At 35.6% G+C, this 20,189-nt stretch overlaps 2 protein-coding genes across 6 annotated transcripts in view; one reads left to right on the forward strand and one right to left on the reverse strand.

The window, feature by feature from the left end:
• Positions 1-3,119: 3,119 nt before the first annotated feature.
• suds3 (SDS3 homolog, SIN3A corepressor complex component) lies at positions 3,120-15,033 on the reverse strand. 2 transcript variants are annotated; one of them, XM_079415876.1, is made up of 12 exons: positions 14,810-15,033; positions 12,681-12,750; positions 12,449-12,504; positions 11,531-11,602; positions 11,373-11,392; positions 11,122-11,278; positions 10,357-10,452; positions 10,056-10,117; positions 9,439-9,484; positions 9,236-9,341; positions 4,080-4,164; positions 3,120-3,695 (listed from the first exon to the last, which is right to left on the reverse strand). In XM_079415876.1, the coding sequence occupies exons 1-12, from the start codon at positions 14,919-14,921 to the stop codon at positions 3,597-3,599; spliced, it is 981 nt and encodes a 326-aa protein (XP_079272002.1). In that variant the 5' UTR covers positions 14,922-15,033; the 3' UTR covers positions 3,120-3,596. The 2 variants fall into 2 exon arrangements, with proteins under 2 accessions (XP_079272002.1, XP_079272003.1); XM_079415877.1 differs by having other exon boundaries at positions 9,463-9,484; positions 14,810-15,015.
• Positions 15,034-16,036: 1,003 nt separating this feature from the next.
• Positions 16,037-20,189, forward strand: part of taok3a (TAO kinase 3a) — a 68,155-nt gene continuing 64,002 nt past the window's right edge. Inside the window, exons 1-2 of one of the 4 annotated variants that reach the window (XM_079417239.1) lie at positions 16,087-16,427; positions 17,739-17,819. The gene's annotated coding sequence lies outside the window, so the exon portion shown is untranslated. Of the gene's footprint in view, positions 16,428-16,985; positions 17,219-17,714; positions 17,820-20,189 lie in introns of those variants that run through there. The other 3 variants (XM_079417240.1, XM_079417242.1, XM_079417241.1) reach the window with 3 other exon arrangements.

The following is a 20,189-nucleotide window of genomic DNA, read 5'->3' on the forward strand; positions in this document are numbered from 1 at the left end:
AGTAAAGTGGGTTTTGCTCCATGTTGGAAAAGCGCCTCTGCAAAGCATCAAGCAAAGTGCTCTTCATTGTTTTGATTCCGTGGTCCTCATCCATTTGTTTCAGCAACAGTCTCTGTAGCACAGCGACAGCAGGAATTATATCTGAGGCTAAAGCATCTGAAGAACTCACTTCATGAGTCATTTCTTCAAAGGGCGCCAATACATTTACCATCTTCTCCAGAAGATTCCACTGGTTTGAAGTCAGAGTGGCAGGGAGCTTGTTTTCAGACACATATAGTCCAATCGCCTGTGTTTAAAGTGGCTGACTATTTTGCGTCCCACTCCCACAGCCTCCGTAACGCTGCGCTGTGACAGCAGACCCTCTGTGACGGCCAGCTGCAGAGTATGTGCCACACATAGAAGACTAGAAACTCCGGCCTCCTCCATGCCCTTGGCATTGTCACAGACAACAACATGGACAGAACTTTTGGGAATTGCCCAAGTCGCCAGCATTTCCTCAAATATGCGTGCTATCGCTAGACCCGTATGTGAGCCTCGAAATTGCTTTGCATGAAGCATGATTTGCTGTAGAGTGAAATCTATCCATTGCGCCGTTAAGCTGATGAGAGACAATGGATTTACACTACAACTCCAAATGTCAGTGGTAAAGCTGATTGCCTTTATGTCATGCAACATGCTCAAGACATGCTTTTTCACTGCGTTGTGTATTTGTGGCAAAACAATATCCGTGACATGGCGGCGACTAGGAATCTCATACTTCGGCACCAAAACATTAACAAAACGACGAAATCCCAAGTTATCAGCGGTTGATCGTCAAGAACAATGAATTGGGTAAGCACCTCTGTTATTTGTTTGGCTCTCGGGTTATCTCTTGTAATTTTTCTCGTCTTGCAAAAGTTGGCTGCAGGGTTGGTTGCTGAGTGCTAACGTTACTGCTAGCGGCAAATTCTCCGTGCTCACTTTTGTGTTTCAGATGTTTTATCATATTACTCGTATTATAAGTACTGCTTTTTGTACCACCTCTTGATATTTTTGCGGAGCAAAGTTTGCAGTCTGCCATGCATGAGTTGTCATCATTAATGTTGAAATATTTCCACACCGCTGAGCCTGACATTCTGTCGCTGCTGCCGGAGTCTCTGTGCACTGAAAGTTCTGTCGATGAGGTCACAGGGTATCGGAGTGTTTTTACGAGTATGAGTACATGAGCTCAGTATCGGGCCCGATACCAGTATCGGTGCATCCCTAATTTCTAGGGAATAAAAGGTGAGAATTCATTGCAAACATTCACTACTGTGTATTTTCATCTAATGCATCCTTGCAGACCCTTACTAATATTGATTCCAGTAATTAGGGATCATTGATTTGACTGGTGATTTATTTAATGCTGATCCCTGGAGGAACTGTCTATTTAAATGCAAAAAAGACAAAACGAGTTCTCGTGGATTCCCATTTTCACAGAGGTCATCCAATAATTGGTAACGGGTCTTCAAAAAGGAATTTAGATAGTTTTTTTTTTTTCATGAAAATTTAACATATGAGGGTAAAAATGAGAATCAATCCATGTGATATGTTTAACAGTGCACTTTCACATGCATGGGTTTCACATTTCACATGAAATTTGATACATTTGCTGTCAGTGTCACACTTTAGTGAAGACACCTTGGAGTGTTTTAAGAGCACGCAGACTTGCCTGAATAATAACTTATCTTGTTTAATGTCAGGTATGTTTAACCAGACCGAGTGTCATAGGTGCTTGCATCTGCATTTATGTGACTCATTCTTAAATGTAACAGATTTATAAAATAGAGTGCAACAACGCCGGGACACTTTTTTCAGTGGCCTTGATTCTAGAAGTATTTTTTCCATTCATTTTTCCCATAGGGATTTTTTTAAATGTCTTTGTTCAACAGTTATAAGCCATGAACCAAGCCAACCAGCTGCAAGGTGAACCACAACTTTAATTTGAAGCAGAGAGTATTTGAAAATCACCAAAAAAATAAAAAATAAAATTTATCAACTGCTTTGGGGGAGCAGATAAATTTTTAACTAGTATTAAAGAAGTATTCCTGATTGGTGGAGATTACTTTGAAGAATCATGGGTAATGTAGCTATTCACCAGAAATTTCACAGTTAAAAAAAATAAGTAAATAAGGCAGATTGCTTAATAATATTGTACCTCACAGTAGGTCTGTCTTTACAGGCCTGTAAAGGTTCAAAATCTTATAGAGAAAATGAATGGGATTTCAGTTCATAGTATGTCATGAATTAGATCAAGAATTACTACATAAAACATATCGCTGCTGATTTGCATGTTACAGCAAAGGTGATAATGCTGTTAAACGAGTACAATTTAACCACAAGGATCAAGATGTTAAGGGAGAACATTTCTGTCAGAAAGTAATGAAATGTTTTATAAAAATCATGAATTGATTTGACACCAAGGACTATTTCCTGAAAAAGAAAAATACTTTAAAATGGACATGTCGGCAGAAAAGATGAACAAGAAACTCATCTAAAAAAAAAAGTGTTTTGGGGAGGAATTGAGTTTTGAACTTGACAATAAAAGAATGGCCTGTTATTTATCGAGGAAATGGGGAGAAAAAAAAAATCAGTGTGAGAGGAAAATGACAGGACATCCAAAATAAGGTAACAGACTGAAAATTACAAGGACAACAGTGATTTCACAAAAAGGTTTTCTAGTTTTCATTTACCAATTTTTTTATGCATTTCCTGGAAATCTTCATATCTAAGTGAAGCTGTGTGTTTATAAGAAACAAATTCATCATTAAGGTGTTCTAACTTGAAACTGGCCAAAATGTAATTAAATTAAAATTAAATCAGAATGAATTTTTTTTGGTAAACTAGTGCTTTAATCAGTGTTAGAATACAAACACAACATGCATTCCAAAAATAATAAAAATCGTGAGATCTAAAGTTAGTATACCAAGGCACTACAAACTTCTAAGCAACCTGCCAATATTTATAGAAAAAAAAAAAAAGCTTCTGCCAGGAACATAAATATAAATGAATGCTTCTCATTATACATGCAAGTAGAAGGGCATTAAAAGCACTGTTAATGGGGATCCAAAAAACAATTCTGAAGAAATAAATGTTGTTTTGTATTGTTTGAGCCAAATTTATTTAATATTCACCAGAATACAAAATTAAAACTAGCAAAGTAATTTGAAATCCTGTACACTTTCAAATGCATTGAGAGAATAGATTATGGCATTACATATCAAAGAAAAGAAAAAAAAAAAAAAGCACATCTAAATAAGATTTGTAAATGCCTCACTGGTAATAGAATACAATCCCAAAGGGTACTGTCATCTACTCACTTCATCGTAGAGAGCTCTTTGCAATCAAACAGTAACAAAAGGAAAAAATAAAGATAAATGTGAGACATTTCATGATATACTTTGGTAAAATCTATACCATACATGTGAGAGTGATATAAAAACAAGATGAGAGACAGGAGGAAATATCATGCTTAAACATGTAGTAGCTGACTTGGTAAAACAGGAAAAGCTTTAAAATGTTTGTTTAAAAGAAAAAAAAAAAAAACACACACACACAAACACACACACACAGGACGTCTACGCTGCTGATCGGCGTCGAATGATGAAGGCCCCTCGTTGCAGCTGCCCTAAATAAATCCTCATCTTCGTACTGTCACTTGTCTTTCTCACCCAGATCTGCAAGAGTCAAAATCCAAGACAAAGCACTTCAATATTTATCCAGCACCACCTTCTTCCAGCATCCAAATGAATCCCAAACTGTGATTTGTACTCCAAAGCCACTAGCTCAGCAAGTACAAGTCCAGATCTACGCAGTGTGCTACTGATGCTGGCATTAAAAGCATGCAAATGAGACAAAAGCTATTGGAAAGACATCCTCGTACAATTTAATATGGATGCAGATGACAATAAATGAGAGTGACTAAATGAGAATTTTCCAAAGCTGATGCACTTGGGCTGATCTCAATAACCTGCTGTTTATTCCCCCTCGGAGCAGGCCATTAGTTTGAAGAGCACAGTCATTTGTTTAGCACCAATCAGAGGAGAGAATCAGACACAAACCTCATTGGTCCCCACAGAGCTGATGACACAGCTGATCTTGGTGTTCTCCTTGGACTCCAGATAGATTGCTTGACTTTTATGGTACCTGAAACAATAACAGCATTGGTCATTTGAGATCCTCTAGACTGAAAGACCATTAGAGAAAATTCCCTTTAGGGGCATGTTCTCAGTCGGGTACTGTATGTGAGCTTATCTCCTCACGTACTGCCGCTGAAAAAGCAATATTTAGACTTGGAGGATTTCCCAAAAATAACTATTTTTTAAAAGATAAAATTTTGGAAGAAATAGTACAGCACCTTGAATCTTTAACCTGCTATCTTGACACACTTCCCACATCCTTTTTCAAAAATGTGCTTAACTGTTTAGAAGCTGATCTCTTAGAAGTGGTGAACGCCTCACTTCTTTCTGGGACTTTTCCAAACTCCCTTAACACTGCAGTTGTTAAGCCCTTTCTGAAAAAGCGCAATCTTGACAACACCATGTTGAGCAACTATAGACCCATATCAAATCTTCCTTTCATAGGTAAGATTATTGAAAAGGTAGTTTTTAATCAGCTGAACAACTACTTAAACTCAAATGGATACCTGGACAATTTTCAATCTGGTTTCCGAGCACATCACAGCACAGAGACAGCACTCATTAAGATAATAAATGATATTCGCCTCAATTCTGATTCTGGCAAAATACCAGTGCTGGTACTACTAGATCTTAGTGCTGCGTTTGACACTGTCGATCATAACATACTTCTAGAGAGACTGGAAAACTGGGTCGGGCTTTCTGGGATGGCACTCAAATGGTTCAGGTCATACTTAGAAGGGAGAGGTTATTATGTGAGTATAGGAGAGCATAAGTCTAAGTGGACGGCCATGACATGTGGAGTCCCACAAGGCTCAATTCTTGCACCGCTCTTGTTTAGCCTGTATATGCTCCCACTAAGTCAGATAATGAGGAAGAACCAAATTGCCTATCACAGCTATGCTGATGATACCCAGATTTACCTAGCCTTATCTCCAAATGACTACAGCCCCATTGACTCCCTCTGCCAATGCATTGATGAAATTAACAGTTGGATGTGCCAGAACTTTCTTCAGTTAAACAAGGAGAAAACTGAAATCATTGCATTTGGAAAGAAAGATGAAGTTCTCAAGGTGAATGCATACCTTGACTCTAGGGGTCAAACAACTAAAAATCAAGTCAGAAATCTTGGGGTGATTCTGGAGACAGACCTTAGTTTCAGTAGTCATGTCAAAGCAGTAACTAAATCAGCATACTATCATCTCAAAAACATTGCAAGAATTAGATGTTTTGTTTCCGGTCAAGACTTGGAGAAACTTGTTCATGCTTTTATCACCAGCAGGGTGGATTACTGTAATGGTCTCCTCACCGGCCTTCCCAAGAAGACCATTAGACAACCGCAGCTCATCCAGAACGCTGCTGCCAGGATTCTGACTAGAACCAGAAAATCTGAGCATATCACACCAGTCCTCAGGTCCTTACACTGGCTTCCAGTTACATTTAGGATTGATTTTAAAGTACTTTTACTTGTTTATAAGTCACTCAATGGCCCAGGACCTAAATATATTGCTATTAAAACTATGTTATGGCATGACACCCATATCTGTTACTTAAGTAAACAGACAGGTTGTTATGCATAGTTAATAGATTACATTATTAGGTTACCATCGCCCACTAGATCAACTAACAATCTATAAAGGTGAGAATCAAGATATAGTTAATGCGTTTGGGAGTGTTTCGAATAAAAAGGGAAAAAAATCAAATAAAACATAAGTGCTACTGTGTGTCACATGATGACCCCTCCCCCACTCGTGCCCCCGCAAAAATAATGAGTGCATGACGCCCCTGCTTCCGGCCTTCAAGAGTCATTTGTGACCCTGGACCACAAAACCAGTCTTAAGTCACTGGGGTATATTTGTAGCAATAGCCAACAATACATTGTATGGGTCAAAATTATTGATTTTTCTTTTATGACAAAAATCATTAGGATATTAAGTAAAGATCATGTTCCATGAAGATATTTTGTAAATTTCCTACCGTAAATATATCAAAACTTAATTTTTGATTAGTAATATGCATTGCTAAGAACTTCATTTCAACAACTTTAAAAGGAGATTTTCTCAATATTTAGATTTTTTGGCACCCTCAGATTCCAGATTTTCAAATAGTTGTATCCAAATATTGTTCTATCATAACAAACCATACATCAATGGAAAGATTATTTATTCAGATTTCAGATTATGTACAAATCTCAATTTCAAAAAATTGACACTTAAGACACTTAAGGTTTTGTGGTCCAGGGTCACATTTGTTGGGGAATCGGATTAGACTGGTCATGCTGTCAACTCAACTGCTTTTATTACCAGAGATTCTTTTAAATATTTCCCGTTTAAATATTTCTATTAGCATAAAAAGTTAAACCACTGAGACATAAACTTTTTCACAGGTATTTGACTTTTTTTTTTATTAGAACTTTATTTGAATTTATTGAGAATTTGAGTCCCTGAACAAAGTCACAGTGAGTTTCTTGTGTGATGCTCCAAATAAGAGATGTTTTCCCACTATTTCCCCAAGACAGCTCTCAGACACTTCTGGACAGACACATAGTTACACGAGGTTTGCCACTGCAAGGACAATCAGCTCTCCTTCTCGTCTCCCTGTAGCACTGTCTTAGACCTCTTACATTACGGACAGTGCCGTTTATTGCTCTGGCCACATTTGCAGCCCTCATGCCTCCCTGCATCAGGACTATGGCAGGGTCATGCAGGCAATCGGGAACCCTGGACGTTAATCAGAGTCAGTAGAAAGGTCTCTTTACTCTCCTACGTTGCTGTAACTGTGACCTTAATTGTCATAAGAGCTGCATGTGCAATAATTGTTTATGGTTCATTGAGCAAGCATGACTCATTTTGTTAAAATCCTTTCCCATAAAGATCAGTAAAGCTTATTTGGATTTTACTAAATTATTTTAAAACACAGAATCCTGAAAAAGGGACGCTTCTCTTTTTGCTGAGAAGAAAGATGATTTTTTGCATTATTTTGAAGTGCACTTATTGCATTACACTCAATAGAATGCAAACTCACATTCACAACTCAGGTAAAACATTATTTCTTTAACCGTGCCACAACAGAGTCACTGTTTGTGAATCACACATATCGTTCACACTGTGTGTTTGTTTCTGGCATGCAACCCACTGAGAATTTGAATCTTTTTGTTACAACACATTGAATACAGACAGCAAACTCACTTTTACAAGTCAAGTAAACTATGATTTATTTTGCTGTGGGCACAAAAGCAATGCAACAGTGATGGTTGCCTTCGCAAACGCCACTAATTAGAGAGGGAGAGCTTGTCATCTCTTAAAACACAGAGCAAAAGTAGCCTGTGGCTTCAACCTTCTCACATAAACATCCTCTGGAAAAGTTCAGATAGCAGCATAACTCTCCACTTATTATTACAAAGCAGAATAAAACTACATTTAATGCACATGTAACATTATCCATGTAATGCCCGTGGTATCACCCTAGACAACATTTCCTCCTCCGCTCACTCTCTCCTCATCCGCACACAAATGTGCCGGTTGGATTGCATCGCTGAAAGCTACGGCAGCCCACTGTCTAAAGGGCACGACTGGATGAATGCATGCTGACACACTCATAAAAATCCAGAGGCATTCATGACGTTTAATGTCACAAACGCACAAGACAGAGTAATCTTCAGACCTCATCCTAAACCACAACCTTCCTGTGCACTATGATCACACAAAAAATGAAATATAGATTTATATAGTCTGTACAGAGTATTGCATGTCAGAATATGTGGATCATCATGTCCACGATGTTTACGTTATTAAATATCACGACACAGACGGCAGTAAATACCATGTCAGCAATTCATGACCTGAATCCTGCCACAGATGTTGCTTTGTTAAAGGAAACTACGCCTTGCAAATACAGCACATACACAACCGTATGCACACAAAGCTAATGAAATAACAGTTTAAGGTAATAAATGAAATATTAAAGAGAGCACCTTTTTAAAGCCCAAACACAATATAAATCTGAACGCTACAAGCTTAAGAAATTCCTTAAATAACCTCTTCTACATTCCATGCTACTTTAATGCCAGAATCATTATCAAAATTAGTAAAAAAAAAAACATTTTTATAAATTGTGCATACAAATAAGCCTATGATTATTATTACAGACATATTGATAGAAGGATAGATAGAACGATAGAACGATAGAACGATAGAACGATAGATAGATAGATAGATAGATAGAACGATAGAACGATAGAACGATAGATAGATAGATAGATAGATAGATAGATAGATAGATAGATAGATAGATAGATAGATAGATAGATAGATAGATAGATAGATAGATAGATAGATAGATAGATAGATAGATAGATAGATAGATAGATAGATAGATAGATAGATAGATAGATAGATAGATAGACAGACAGACAGACAGACAGACAGACAGACAGATAGATAGATAGATAGATAGATAGATAGATAGATAGATAGATAGATAGATAGATAGATAGATAGATAGATAGACAGACAGACAGACAGACAGACAGACAGATAGATAGATAGATAGATAGATAGATAGATAGATAGATAGATAGATAGATAGATAGATAGATAGATGCTCTAAGTCAGTCTTGTCTCAGTTCAGTCCAGCTCTGTGATGTGACTTTGTCCTTTATGTAACTATAATATAGTAGAATTGAAAATCAGAAGGACGATTGCTCCATCTTGTGGTCAGTATATATACTAGAGAGTGAATTTCTCGAGGCTTTAAAGTCTTGCAAGAATCAGAGGGTCAAGGTTTGCGTGGCAAGCATACACAATTATCTGGAAGAAGCCGTAACTACACCATTAATTTCCACAATGTAAATCAGACAGTCTTCATAAGGCCCTTTCACACTGTGCTTTACCCTGGGTCATCATCTCTTTAAACCAACATTAGTTAGTCAATGACCTCATAAATATGCAAATCAGCATGTCATGCCAGAGTTAAGAAATATACAGTGTGACATCTAAAGAACTGAATAGTGTGAATCACAATAACCCAGAATTACAAGTACCTGGGGTTAGGAAAGTGTGAGAAAGCCCAGAGAACCTTACCATCTCTTATCATAGTAGAGTTTGCCCTCCTCTATCCGTGCCTCATAACGCTGGGACGGGGTGTCCACTGGAGTCGACGGGAGGTGCTCTGGAGAAGACGGGGATGCTGAAAAACATTACACATTCATTTTCAATTCATTTTAAAACTTTTGTGGCTAAAATAAACTGATGGGAAATTTCTGGTGAAGTATATGGGGAATCACCTCTAAAAGACAAGACGTCCGTACCTGGTCTTTTCGGAGATTTAAGCTATAAAGGAAACAAAGCAAATAAGGAAGATTGTTTTGATTTTCTTCAGCAATCTCAGTATATAAAAAAAAAACAGACCTGGATAATCAACATGATACCTTGATCAAATCAGAAGTGAATCCAATAGTACTTCAGAGTCAAAAAACTTTTTTTTCTTATTGCCAAATAATACATGCATTTTCTCATGTATCACTGAGTAATAAAACGCAATGACATATCGATGGGATTCTACTTTTTATTACCTAATAGAGTGCTTTTAGGAAAATAAATAAATAAAGATCCTTTCTTCAAAGCCAAGATGCGAGTCATGAAGACTTTCATTACATTTTCATGAAATGGAAATTTTGATGAAAATTTTTCTATCACACTTTTCTATCTCATAGCCTGCAACCGAATATGCAAGTGTATTACAATTTGATTGACGATGATATTGCTGTAGAATGAGACATATTGAAAATTAGGCCAAAAAGTACTATGTATCTGTGAGGCAGTGCAATTTGTACTTAGCTAGACTTTTATGGGGCTTCATAAAAACGGAGCCAATTACAGTCTTGCTGAGACGTAACCCTACCTTGTTTAATGTTCTTAGATCCTCCATGATCTGTTCATCACTGAGTAAATAGTTTAACTGAGGTGAGGAGAGTTAAGAAAACCTGCTTATGAAAATAAAGGTCATTTACGTAATGAACTCTTAAAGGAACAGCAGCCTGTTTAATACTAAAGGTCATGCATTTCATTGTTTTTGATGCCAAAGAGTTTGACTAGCACTAGAAATGGACTTCAGGGAATTAAATAAAGTGCTACAGATGCATAAAAGATGAGCCCTTGTTTTCGGTGCATGTGGTCTGTCTCTACAGCTATGTTAAGGATATCAGGTGGAGGCTTTCTCCGCTTGTCTGGAATGGGCACAGGGTCATTGGGTCGTCTCCGGAGCTTCCGGGTCATAATAGGTTTCATCTCCATGGAATCTAAAATGAATAAATAGACAGCCAACTAGGGGTTTAAAGGAATATGTTGCACATAAAAAGAAGTCAATGAAACAAAAATGAGGCTGTAATAGTCGATCTTTTTCATACAACTGCAATGAATGGCAACTAAGGCTTTCAACCTTCAAAAAATGATGAAAGAACAGCATAAAAATATAAGTCATACAATAGCTTTGTGTGATGAACAGACCAAAACGTAAGTACTTTTTCACTGATAATTGCCCTCTCCAGTGAGTTAACCACTGTGACTGGATCATCGAGTCTGTGTATTAAACTTGTGGACCAGTTCAATCTGATCTGTGAACAAATCATTCAGTTTTCTTTTATAAATCAGAACAACGATTCATTGACTCAGAAAAATGATACATTTATGAATAGGACATTGCTACTTCTCTTGTGAATTCACTAAAGAGTGTTTTAATCATTTTATTATACTTTTATGGTGCTTTTTTAATCTTTTTGAAGTCCCTTAGTCTATGTTCACTGCATGGAAAAAAACATTTTATTGTGTTCCGCAGAACAAAAGTCATTCAGGTGCATGAGGGAGCAAATGATGACAGCTTCAGGTTTTCTTTTAACACAAAAGAGAATAGCTAAACATTCAGCTATAGGAACAGGATCTTATTCTCAACAACAGCACCTTATTCTCACCTCCTGTCAGCTCCATAGTTAATTTCTCATTCTCGATCATCTTCTTCTTCTCCTCCAGCTCTGCAATAAGATTTTCCTTCAGTTCCACTTTCTTATCGTCAAATTCTTTCACCGCTGCTTTTTTCTCTTTGATGTAGTTCCTCTCCACCTGCTCTGTCTACAAGACATTTAACATTAATTAACCTGTCACAGCCGTTTCTTTCTGCAGTAATAAATCCACAGATACATAAAATTTATAATTTGCAGCTTACCTCAAGTTGTAGAAAGAGATCTGAGGAGATAAAGAGATGGGAGGAGAAGGACAGAAAATGAGAGCGAGTACAAATAAGATAAGCATTAATAATGTAATGTTGGCTCTTGAAATATTGACACATTGAGAAGAAAAGCTATTATTATAAATCATCTTTACCAGCGTTACGAAGTCTCTCTTTATACTGCTGATCGAGCTTCTTCATTCTCTTCTGGTACTCCTGCAGTGTGCCTGTGGAAATGCATAGGTATGGAAGTGATTCATTTTTAGCTTACATTTTTTGATGTACTGTACATTTATTACAGGAACAATCCCACTGGAGTAACCTGTCCGGATCAGGAGCACAATGGTGATAGATTACTGAACCTACAGCCTAGTTCATTAATGACTAGATCACCTTATTAGATCAACATATTTCACAAAATCTGACATTTTTTACAGGTATCAGTGTCCCTGTTCCCTTTTCTCCACAACATGTCCTTTTGTTTACAGGCTGTTTAATATTTTAATAAGAACATGTGAAAAATAATAATGTTTTTATATATGTGCAATACCCTAATAGTTAAAGTTAATAGTAATGAAACTTTGTTTTGTGTGTGTGTGCTGTCAAACGATTAATAAAATTAAAGTTTTTGTTTACATTATACATGTATGTGTACTGTGTATATTTATTATGTATATATAAATACACACACATACAGTGTGTTTTGAAAATATTTACATGTATATACATTTATATTCTATATTATAAATAACATTTTTCTTAAAAATATACATGCACGTGTTTGTATTTATATATACATAATAAATATACACACATATGTAAACAAACACTTATTTATTTTGGATGCGATTAATTGTTTGACAGCACTAGTTTTTTATTTCAAAAGAAAAGCATAGTTCTTTTTTACTTATGAAACTGTTGATGTAAAGTAACATTTGTAAATAAAAGAAAATATAAATGTGTACTTTTGCATTTAAACTTTCATTATTAAAGTGCTCGACTCCAAAATTATGTATTTCTAAAAAAACATTATTATAATAATTTCAATAGTGAATATATGTATTTCCAGTCACCTTCTTGCAGTTGCTGTAGCTGTCTTTTCAGGGAGGCCAGTTTGTCTTGATACATCCTGAAATAAAGACATAAACACAACATCTCAAAGAAATGATCCCGTTTTATATATATATAACATGCAACTGAAAGCAGAAATGTGTCATAAACGTTATTTTCACAGGGATTTTCATTATGATAGATTTGTGTGTGTTTGTCATGAATAAATGATAGTAAATTAGTAGGAATACTTACTGTTCTTTTATTTCAACATAATCCTCCTCATCATGTTTGGCCAGATCTGTTTCACTGGCATCTTCTGTGTCTATAATAATAACAAACAATATAGCAATAAATTAATTATGCACTATAGGATAAGACAAGGTATGAAAGAACTTGATTCTCTTGCACAAAGCCCAAACTTGACCCCACTGAACTCCTTTTGGGATGCCATTCAGTTAATTGCAGTGATAACTGCACATATACAGCACCAGCTAGTGGACATACATGACAGTTTCATCTCATTTTTAAGACGTATCTTTACTCTCTAGCCTTTCCTGACTATTAACTTCATTATTACTGTTATCTTTGATTTCTACTCCATTTTATTTGATATTTCATTGTGTTTTATAATTGTTTTTGTGCAGCACTTTGGTCAGTGTAAGCTGAATTTAAATGTGCTTAATAACATTTACTTACATTTTCTATGGTAACTGAAGCAGATATTACATGTATTTTGTTTACAGCCTTTTTCTTACCAAAGGAATTATATTATATTACGTATATATTGTGTTTGTATTAACTTCTATCTGGAAACTGTCACAAGTTGATTCTAAGACTCAATCTTAAGTACCAGTAATAAATATTAAACAAACACTTAAATAAACAAAGCAACTACCCAAACTAATAGACAAATACTATACCATCAGCTGCTTATAAAGACACTTGCATTCAAGCAGTTGCTTTTATCCAGGTGAAAGAAATTAATACTTTAATTCAGCAAGAATGCATAATTGATCAATAGATCTTTTTACTTGTAATAAATGCTGTACTTGTGAACTATTCATCAAAGAATCCTGAAAAATAGTGTATCACAAAACTATTACGCGGCACAACATTGATAATAATAAGAAATGTTTCTTGTGCATCATGCGACACTGAAGACTGGACGAATGGCAATCAGCTTTGCCATCACAGGAATAAATAACATTTTAAATATATAGGCTATTATATTACAAAACAGTTATTTTAAATTGTAATATTGTTTTTCTGTATTTTTGATAAGCACGACTTCTTTCAAAAAATCTTACCGACACTAAACTTTAGATTGATAATATACCATTTTTATACAAATATCCTGGATTAAACATTTCTGCAAGACAATCTAGTTGACAAATTAACATTAACCTTTAATAGATTACGATTTTGTTTATAATTCCTATATCTGTATAAATGGGAAAATTATATTTTCAACACTTTAAATACATTTTTTGATTTCACTACTTGTCCATTTGACCAATGAAGTTTGAAAAGCACAAATATTACATATAAAAAGATTTATAGTTTCTAAATTAATATTAAATCATGATAACAGGATGCACCATTTGTCTTTGTAGACATTTGGGGACAATTGAAATGAACTACTATATTTTTCTATGAAGACAAACCCTGGCCTAGATGCTCTGTAATTTAATTTCAACAAAATAATTAATTCTATGAGCTCATCAGGTATCATCAATAATCGATTAGGTTCTATTTATCTTCTGTTTATCTCGAAACTGCATGATGGGCTTGATGCAAAATTGGAAATTAATGATACAATATCCTACAAATTGTTCATTATTCCAGATGCTCTTATATTGTAAATATTGAAATCTTTTTTTAAGACTGGATAGTGAGAATAAATTGTTATGCACACTTGATTTGATCTGATCTGAACATGTTATATTGAAAACAAGCAAGTCCTCTGGTGGAGCTGACTTCGAGGCTGTATGCATGAAAACAACAACAACACATGCTAGTTCATGCATTTGCTTCCTGACGCGTGCTAACTGCTAGCTGTTTATCAACAGGCCGGATATCACATAAAACATGCAACTATAAGAAAATACATAACCGTTATAGGGTTAAGAGCTTACATAGCCATCATTTAGGTCTAAAAATATCAATATATGCATTTAATGAGGTTGCAATAAAGCAGTGAGGTGCTGCTAAAATAACGTTAAACCGAGAACAACTCGACACACATGTACAACAGAGCCAGCATTTCATCACCAATCTACAGCCAGTTCACCCATTAACCAAGTAAACATGTCTCTCAATCCATAAATCATAAGTGAAAGGGATTAAAAGGTAAATAAACTTAAATTATCGTGCGTAATCACCTTCTTCCGAGTCTCTGCCTCTGAAACTGCGATCTTCATCTTCATCCACACTGTCTAGCTCTTCCTCGTCGTTATAATAATCCACCATGGGTGACAGTAAAGTCGAGGCCATTTATTATATTCAAAAAATGATGATAGGCCTATGTGTAAACAATCACACTGCACCCACAACGCTTTCAGTCTCGACTCGAGCCTCTTTTTTCAATGGAGTGTAAGGCCGAGGAATCTGATTGGTGGAGGGGTTTGAGCAATGCATGATGGGAAATGTAGTTTGAATAGCTTGTGCGCAAGTATGACATAAGGGAAAGAAGAAAATGTGAAAAGAGAGAAAGAGAGAGAGAGGTTTCTTCGCGTTTCAAATGTATTGTTAATATCAAGCAACATGATTTTCTGAACTTGACTGTAGGCTAAACACTTCTGCCCTTCAGTCATCATGCACTATTATCTCGGTCAGGTAAGCGTAGTAATGTCATCATGAAAAGCTTATTTATCATTTATTGCCATTATGTGTCTGTAATAGGAATTGCTTTGAATATACACTGAGTTTAATTTCCATCCCACAGAATGGTTTGAATAGGGTTATGTTTCATTCATTATGCAAAGTTCATAAATTCGTCATGTATTCACACATAATGTATGTTTTTGTAATTGTTTATCATCATTACTGACATTTGTGTTTTCCTCATGAGCAAGCATGAGTGAAATAAGTGAGCCTGGCAAATCTAGAAAATGTGTATTAGAAATTAAACAGCATATCTCCATTGTGTTGCAAAAACAGGCATACTATTACTATTAGAAATAGTCATTTCTGCTGCTACTAGAAATAACAATAAATTAATAATAATAATAGTAGGCTAAATAACTGTATTAGAAACTTACACATGTAATTATTATAGCTAATAATAATTATTATTATTATAACATCATCATTAAATATATTTGTAGGTGTTCAGTTAGCTGTTAGATTTGCAGATCGGAATAGTAGGTGTTTAACATCAACTCATGCTTGATCAGACATATGCTACGCAGAAATATAGTAATATATTATATAAATAGTAATATATTATATTATGTGGCCAGGCGGAGTAATCTACATTAAATCCTCGAACTAATCATCATTACACTAGATTATACTCCTATAGTAGGCTTTTTCAGCGATCTGCGACTATTGTGTCATCTCTATAGTGTTTTAATGAGTCGTTCCTTGCGCGAGCGGCAGGTGGCGGCGGTGAGTTTAGAAGCTCTTTGATCGTTGATCAGCGCTGTTATCTTGTAGCAGGTGCGCGCGGCTCGTCAAAGACTCAGACGCTCGTCAGTCGCTCGGGGTTTAGTACAGTATTTATGCTGGATATCATTACACGAACTGAATGGACGGTTTATCATCACACCGATGGGAGAGATAGTCATGACCTCTGTCGAAAGTAATACAGGTTGATGCATTTTCAGGTGTAGGAGCAGCAAGACGCCACTTGCAATGAGTTTGGAAGTTTATTCCGCTTTACAAGGACTACAGGAGAAATAAACTGGATTTGTGCTGTTCTTTCGCCTGAAGACATTCGCTTATAACCGGACTTCTATGGAGTTGAGCCTGGATTAAAGATAAAGCTTCGTTTACTCGGTAAGGCCATTCACATTTATTATGGCTTTGTCAGATCCTCTGGTTCGTCTTTATATTTCTGATACTCTGCGCCGTAATTAAACGCGTCTTTTATCGTATCTGGTGTCACTATTCGCCTCTCCATAGATTCCCTCTGCGCTCGATTGATTTCCCCTGAACCTTACTACAACTGGTCAAGTGATGCATAGTGTTTGTTTACACTTGTCACTTCTGATTTCCATTATAAACAAATATAATATATTTTTTAACTGAATTGACAAAGTTATGAAAGTGCAAATAATTATTTCCTGATTTTTAAGAAACACTCAATACATTTAGGCTATTGTAGAATCAAAGTATAAAAAAGAAAAGAAAAAAGGAACAAGCATAGAATTGTGAAATTCTTGCGAATGTATAATTTCGACACACTTATGAGAGAAAATTATTATTTTTTTAAAAAACGAAAGAAAGTTATTGAAATAACTAAGCGTTATTATTTTCTTTTAATACTTAATGAAGATTCTCCCATATATAGGCTAGTTATGTATCGGCTTATTCTGGACTGAGTGTAAAAGTGCTGCTTTGCATAGACTACTCGGTGGAGATGTCGTGCATTTATTTCCGTGCGCGCATGCATCGTAATGAACTTCACTATATGCGCACGCGGCTGTTCATCCAGGAAGTCCGATAGACAGACAGACAGGCGAACATGGGCCATCAAAACGTTTAAAATACTGCATTTCCGCCTGGAATAAATGTTTTTAGGACGGTGAATTTTGCCCTTGAGCTCTCAGTCACCCTACAGAAAAGAGGTCAGTATCTTTCATTAAATTGCTATGAGTTTCGTGGATAAAACTGGGTTCGCGTGACATATATCCGTGCACATTCATTTCAAAGTCATGCACAAATAATTAAATACAACCCAACGTTGTTTGACGCAGAGATCCGGATGTTAGGACTGAGTTTCTTTTTTTTTAATTTAACTAACACCTGCTGGCTCTTTGCGAAGCTCGTTAGTTTGCTAATATAACTGTTCAGCCCTATACCACCCAAACTTTCACTTCCTCCTCAACATGTTCATATTCGTATAAGTTGAATGCATCCGGACTTATTTAAAAAAAGAAGCGCGTCAGAAGCATTATTCGCTTATAATGCAAGTCGCTGCGTAAAGACGCACTTCAGGCGTTAAAATGAAAGCGCGTCCAGTTTGATATATATTTATATTTAGAGAAGTGAGGGCTGATGTCATGTTGGGCTGTTTTCCTCCTCGTCTTCAGCCTCCGCTCCTTCTGTATCTATTTTAAGCAGCGCATCTCTTTCACACACATGCAGCGTTTATTCTGTCGGATGGACATCGTCGAGTTTATGGTCATGAGGAGCGCAGGATAGAAACATCTCACCATGAGGATGAAGGTACATTTCTCTACCGTTATTTGGCGCTGCCAGCGTTGTGCATGAACTAGTCGTTTTGGGCTTTATTTGTTGTTACAGAAGTAAGTGACAGCTGGTGCGATTCTTAGCCTATTGGTGAATTATAAAATCCTAGATGTGTATCCAGTTTGTCTTTTCATATAGGCTGAAATTATTTAGCCTGCGATTTCTATGCATTTTCTTCATGATTTGTCTTGTGGTCATGATGAAATGTTTAAACTCTGACTGCAATAAACTGACAGATGAAATTACAATACAACTAAAGAGAAAAAAGAGAAACGCTGAATCATTTAAATGAACTGTTTTAAAGAATCGATTCGCAAAAATTAGTCAGGCTTTCCATCGAGAAACATGTAATGAGGTAGTACAGGAAATCATAAGCACTTCTGTTTTTCAGAGAGAGGTGAAACTGGGTCCATTTCAGTGCTTAATATGTGAGAACCAGGTGCTGATTTTTATTTAATTACATTTTTTCATTACCATCTCAGCTGTCCACGAATTATACAGTAATTTCTGGGAGTGGATTTTTTTTTTTTACTTTAAGTAATTTTTTCACAAAACGTGTAATATTTATGTATTTGTTTTTGCACCTCTCCATGTGTGAAACTGATAATCATGCCAAAGTACTCGAGTCGGTATGAAATGCACTCCAATTAACTTATTTTATTTTTTACTTTATTTAGTGTGTTATTAAAGGTGATATGTTTGTTATTTCAGCAATAATAATAAAAATGCTGCTTGAATAAATATTCATTTTAATCACATCTGATCTTATATTTATATCAGCAATACTCAGGTAAACATCTTCATCCATTACGGGTGGCAAATATATTCATGGAATTCAATTTCATTTTAGATTAGCCGCCTCAGTTTAAAGTGTTTTTCGTATCGCTTTGTGTTGTCACTGAATCTTATGAATGATTACGCTCCGTTTTACATGCATTCATTAGGCCCCCTTTTTATCTCATTTTGGGAGTCATTTAGTCAAAGCTATTAAAAAGTCCTAATTTGAACGTTTTAAACCTTCTTAGTGCATGTGTTTGAGATTTTAGCAATGTGATGAGGGGGAAATGTTTCCAAAATACCAGGCTGCCAGAATTTAGCAGTGTTTGCAAGGATGCAAGCCAAGGTGTATGCTAAAGAACTAACTGAAAGGTTGTAGGTTTGAGCCCTGCAAGTTTAATCAGTCAAAGCACTTAATGCAGGGTTTCTCAAGAGGTGTACTGTGTAGCCCTTCTCCACTGATGTGTGGACATTTTGAGACCATTGTACTGTTGGTTTCAGGTTGACTCGTTAGTTTATTATCAAGCTGAACTCTGGGACAGTTGTGTGTCTGTGAGTGACTCAATGATTAAGGGTTTATTGCTCACACACATCTTTTATTGAAGCTCTTATCTGATTGCTGCATGTTTGGTAACTGGGACATTCCTAAATTAATAGCATCAAGAATCATGTTTTCATTCCTGGAAATACACTTGTATGTCAGTGTTATCGGTTTCAACATGAACCTGTTTTAATGTTGCTGTCGCAGTATTTGCCTCATTTTTTGTTCATTTCATGTCCTAGTTTGAGGTTGGATGATATATCTACAAATATATGAAACTTTTCTAAATATGGGTTGATGTTTAATTGACTAACAATTATTTAATTTAATGTAATATAATTTAATGCATTTTTAGAAGGATTTTTTACATATAATTTGTGGAAATATTATTCCACAGTTTCATAAATTCGGGAACTGTTTTAAGACAATCCAGAACAGAACTTCCCAAAAAAAATAAAAATATATATATATATATATATATATATATGTATATGTGACAGAAAACAATGTATTTAATATGATTGATATAGTGATGCACCGAAATTTCGGCAATTGAAAATATTCAGGTGAAATAGCCAAAAAAAAACAAAAAAAAAACATTTTCACTTTTGGATGAAATAGTTTTGGAAAATGATAGTGTTATTTCATTTGTGCTTTTTTGATGAGTTGTAATTGTGACTTTACAATCTTGTGCTCTGCTAAATTATATTTATCTCTATTTATAATATTAAAAAATCATGTTTTATCATTTTTGAGGCCTCAGACTTGCATACCAACATGCTGCTTTTCATTTTGTTGTTCTTGTGTAAAATTGTTGTTGTAGCTAGAGATAGAAACACATCAGTTTTATTATGATCAAAATCACATAAGTAAGATTTCCAAATGTATGACTTGAAGGCAGCATAACATCTATGATCATAGTGCAGATAAACATCAGTGGGTTTATGGTTTGACCTGTTGCACTTATGGCAAATTTGGTAGTGAAAGAAGGGCAGTCCAGTGATGGCTGTTAATAGTGTCTTTGTGTG

This window comes from Barbus barbus (assembly GCF_936440315.1).
Source record: "Barbus barbus genome assembly, chromosome: 5".
NCBI lineage: Eukaryota > Metazoa > Chordata > Actinopteri > Cypriniformes > Cyprinidae > Barbus > Barbus barbus.